Source organism: Panicum virgatum, chromosome 8N (genome assembly GCF_016808335.1).
Source record: "Panicum virgatum strain AP13 chromosome 8N, P.virgatum_v5, whole genome shotgun sequence".
Classification (NCBI taxonomy): domain Eukaryota; kingdom Viridiplantae; phylum Streptophyta; class Magnoliopsida; order Poales; family Poaceae; genus Panicum; species Panicum virgatum.
The window spans coordinates 11,974,386-11,979,159 of NC_053152.1; the positions used below are offsets into that span (position 1 = coordinate 11,974,386).

Sequence of the window (4,774 nt, forward strand, 5' to 3'; positions counted from 1 at the left end):
CTCAATGCACTTATAGCTGTCGCTAGATATGTACGTAAAGAGAATAGCTGCTGAACTGTTAGCTATCCCCAGTTCGCAGGAGATCAATAAGTAAGCTGGTAACCAAGGCGATTAGCCACTCTCGATATATAGTGTGGAGTCTGAGTCGCAAACGATCTTTTTTCTATTATTTAGGAGTATTCTGATTGTAGTCTGAATCGATGGCACCGTGTTTCCACGCATGCCTCCAGCCAAACAGAATCTACACACGGCTAGAAAATTGTGCACTATTACCGGGCGGGAACCCCCACTTAGTACCGGTCCCCCGCCCGGCACTGCCCCATCGGTACTAAATGTGAGCGCTTTTAGTACCGGTCGGAGCGACCGGTACTAAATGGAGTATTTAGTACCGGTCGGTAACACCGACCGGTACTAAACCACTCACCACGTCACGTGCGTAGCTTTTTTCTTTTCCTTTTTTTTTCTCGCTTTCTTTTCCTTTTCTTTTCCTGAGCTTGTTACATAATCACATCGCATTCACAATCACATGAACTTGTTACAGATTTCATATGAAGTAGTTATGAATTTCACTAGAATACATGAATCACAATCACAGATTTCACGAACAAGTCAAGAGTTTCAAAACATTAAAAAAATCACAATCACATAATCAGCCCCTTGCATGCCCCCCTCGCGCCGCCGTCGATCTGCTCCCTCGCGCTGCCTGGAGACCGGGGAAGGCCCCCTCGCGCCGCCTGGAGACCGGGGATGGCCCCCTCGCACCGCCTGGAGGCCGGGGAAGCTCCCCTTGCGCCACCGTCTGCTCCCTGGAGACCGGGGAAGGCCCCCTCGCGCCGTCTGGAGGCCGGGGAAGCCCCCTCGCGCCGCCTGGAGACCGGGGATGGCCCCCTCGCACCACCTGGAGGCCGGGGAAGCTCCCCTTGCGCCACCGTCTGCTCCCTGGAGGCCGAGGAAGGCCCCCTTGCGCCGCCCTCTGCTCCTTGGTGGCCGGCGGCGGCCTCCGTGCCACCCACGCGCCGGCGGCGGCAGGGAAGAAGGTCCCGCGCACCGGCAGCCCCGCTCCATTGGTGGTCCTCCGTGCCGGCGGTGGCCGGCGGCCTCCACGCCACCCGCGCGCCGCCGCCGGCCGGGGAAGGCCTCCGCACCCCCTCCGCACCGGCCGCCACCCCTCGCGCCGGCCCTGTGCCCTGGCGGCCCGCGCTCGCCGGCACCCGCGCCTTCCATGGCCGGATCGAGGCCGAAAGTGGAGAGGGAAGAGAGGAGGGTGGGAGGAAGGAGCTGAGAGGGAGAGGAGGAGATGGACGCTGGTGGATAAGGCTGGTGGGGAGAGGATCGGAGGAGATAAAAATGGGTGGACTGTCGGTGGTGGTTGATGTTTGTACCGGGTCATTTCTTGGTCCGGTACTAATTTGAGAATCTATGTACCGGCTCAAGCCACCAGTCGGTACTAAATTTTATCTATGCAATTTAGTACCGGTTGGAGTCATCAACCGGTACTAAATTGCTTCCTGGGAGTTGGAGGACCTGTGTTTTATACTTTTGCCCGGTACTAAATGCTCACTGAGGTACTGTTTTATACAACCGGTACTAAAATCATATGTTAGTACCGGCTGAAAACACAGCCGGTACAAATGCCAGGGACGAATGACCCTTTTTATAGTAGTGACAGCCATCATTGGGCCATGTGTATGGCAAATTATAGTCGCATGTGTTTTGCATCAATCAACTACGGCTAACAGCTACTGAGGTTTTCCTACAGGTATATTTGTTCATGCCTTATGTTGCTTGAGATGTTTCAAATTATAAACCCTAGCAAGTTAATACCCGCAAAAAAAAAGTTAGGATTTAATCTACAGTTTTGTCCTCGATCCTCTAAATAGAAATAGGGCCCCCTTTGGTACGGCTCCAAAACGGGCTCCAGCTCTGGCTCCACGCGGAGCTCAGCCAAACGGGGTGCTCCACCGCGGCTCCGGGGGTGGGGCCCCTGAAATCGTGGCTCCGCGCGGATCCGTGGAGCTATTCCATGTCGCTTGCCCCGCGCGCGTGCAATGCCTCCTCGCCATCGCGGGTGCACGGGCCGGTGGGAGCTCGCGGCAGCGGCTGGCAGGAGGAGGAGGCGCGGGCGGAGGCAAGCAGGAGGTTGCGGATGCAGGGGCGGGCAGGGCTGTGGGTGCAGGGGCCGGCGGAGCTCGCGGCGGTGGCCGGCGGGAGGAGGAGGCGTAGGCAGAGGCAAAGCAAGAGGGGAGGAGGAGCGGCGGAGGTGGAAGGAGACGGGGAGGTGGGGCGAATGGATAAGGAGGAGAGGAGGAAAAAAGAAAAGGGAGAGAAAAAGAAAAGGAGAGGAGAAAAAAAGAAAAGAAAAAAGAAGAAAAAAAGGAGGAAAAGGGGAAAAGAAAAATATAAAAAAGGCAATTTAGACATTTTACAATCTTAATCCAACAGGTAAAGCTGTGTTGCCAAACATTTTTTAAAATTGCTCTAGCTCCATCAGAGAAGCCGCTCCACCAAAGAAGCCAGAGCCGAAGCTGTTTTTGGAGAAGCCGCAGCCCTGCCAAACAGGCGCTAGATTTCTGCGGAGGTAAAAATCACTGAGTCTGTCTGGAACTCATTTTGGGGGCCGTTTGAATGCAGTAAATAGAGAACATAAAAATAGGGGGGAATATGGGATATAAATTGAACGAGGTCATGAGGTCCAACTGGATCGGAACATATATTTGCATTAAAAAGCCATTTCGATTTTCTACGATCTCTTCATTAGTTGCCTCTGTATTCTTAGTTAGCACTCTGAATTGTTAATCTTATCATCATGACTCATGAAGAGATTCCACTTCTAGTTTTCCAGGATTCCATCTTCACCCGGTGGAGCTTAATTAAAGCTGCCCGAATGTGTTTCATGCAGTAGTTGGCACTTTGTCGATTGATTATATGTGCATGTGACTTGTGATGTGATACTGTTGCTGTTGCGCTGTTGTTGTTTTATTTCAAAACGGGCCGTACATGTTTATTATATTATTTTCCCATGAAAGAAGCAACCATAACGAGGGGCCGTACATGTTTATTATATTATTTTCCCATGTGACTTCCAAGTAATGTATGTGAAGCGGTATAACGCATTGCATGAAACGCTTATTCTTGTGACAATTTATTATTTGCTTTAGCAAAGACTCTGAATCATATCATACTACTAAAAAGAGGCTAAGCATGACTTTTTTTTTTGGTTCGTCATCCAAATATTCGTTCGAGATTCGTCCGTCCGTCCGTCCGTCCGCTGCTCCGCGCGCGGTTCCGCCTCTCGGTCTCCCCCGCTCGCCCGACGGTTCCATCTCTTCCCGTCTCCCTCACCCTCGCACTCGGCCCGACCTTCCCCCCCCCCCCACCACCCCCGCGTGCTGCCGTCACCCCCAACCCCGCCCTCGCCGCCGTCGCCGTCTCCCCCACCTTGCTGCCGCCCTTGCGCTCTGCCCGCGCTCGACTTCACCGGCGGACGAAGGCCCCTCCACCGCGCAGATCCAACCCCCCGCCGGTACCTCCGCACGCTCGGTCGGCTGGGGCGGAGCCTCACTCCCCTTCGCCCAGCGCCCTCACCGGTTCGCGCGACGCCGGCGCCACGTCGCCGCTCGGCCCCGCCCGCCCCGACCCAGCCCGCTCCGTCCCGGCCGCCTTGTCGTTCGCGCCGTCGTTCGCGCTGCGCCGTCCTGGCTGCCGCTCCGTCGAGAGGTCCGCGCCGCCGCTCGGTCCCGCCCGCCCTGACCCGACCGCCGCGCCGTCGTCAGATCCGCCGCCGACCCGCCCCTGGCACTCGCGCCGGACGCGACGTCCGCGTCGCCGCTCGGCCCCGCCCGCCGTGCCGTCCGCGCCCTCACCGGATCGCGTGCTCGATGGCGCGTGGCCGCCGCCGCCGCCTCTGCTCGGCTGACCGGGGCAGGGCGGAGGGACGTCGCGCGCGCGGCGACGGGCCTCGGTGACGAGCTCGCATTCGTCGCCCGCTCCACCGGTGACCCGCGCCTCAGCTCTCCCCCCGACCCCTCCCTTGGATCCCATCTCACCTCCGTGGCTCCGTCCGTCACCAAGCTCCCTCCCTTCCTCTCTCATCTCCCAGATCATCTCCGGCCCCAAGCTCCCTCCCGTTCGATGTCAAGTGTGAGTACCTGCTCTGGCTTTTCTCATGGATCTGACACTGCTACTTGTAATCCTCTCGTTTTCAGTTTCTGCAGGTTCAGTGTGCCTCCACAACTTGGACGCAGAGCAGTTCAAGGAATTTCTATGGTGATGAATTTGCTCCTTGTCTCCTTGAGTACAAACTGTGACGATGAGCAGAGGTATGGGAAAAGTGAGATTTAGATGTTTTGTGCCCCGTGGATAATCAAATTAGTTCGGCTATTGATTGAACTCATCAATTAGCAAAATAATTGATTGGTCTATTGAAATATCGAAACACCAAGAAAATGTCATGTGACCAATTCTATTCTCCTTCCTGTATCAGGATGGTAGAAGTTATCCACCCCTTATCAAATAAGTATATCCACCCCTTATCAAATAAGTATAGTAAAAAAAATTTATTGGTGGAGCTTTTCAGTTTCACATAGAAAATCTGCAACACGAGGACTTTTGAGCATCTAGCAGCCAGCATAAGCTCCTATTCGCTAGCAAGGTGGCATCAAATGAGTCTTTCTCCATTGCCTGCATGAACAATCAAAAATAGCTCAGTTTCTTTGGGTTTGTTGGGTTTATCAAACTGGTCCCATGGAGCATAGAAAACCTCCCTTGCATCAGT

At 54.8% G+C, this 4,774-nt stretch overlaps 1 protein-coding gene across 1 annotated transcript; it reads right to left on the bottom strand.

Moving 5' to 3' along the window:
• Positions 1-3,558: 3,558 nt before the first annotated feature.
• Positions 3,559-4,104, bottom strand: LOC120684785 (glycine-rich cell wall structural protein 1-like). Its single transcript, XM_039966662.1, has one exon. It carries the CDS (start codon positions 4,102-4,104, stop codon positions 3,559-3,561), a length of 546 nt encoding a protein of 181 aa, XP_039822596.1.
• Positions 4,105-4,774: the final 670 nt, after the last annotated feature.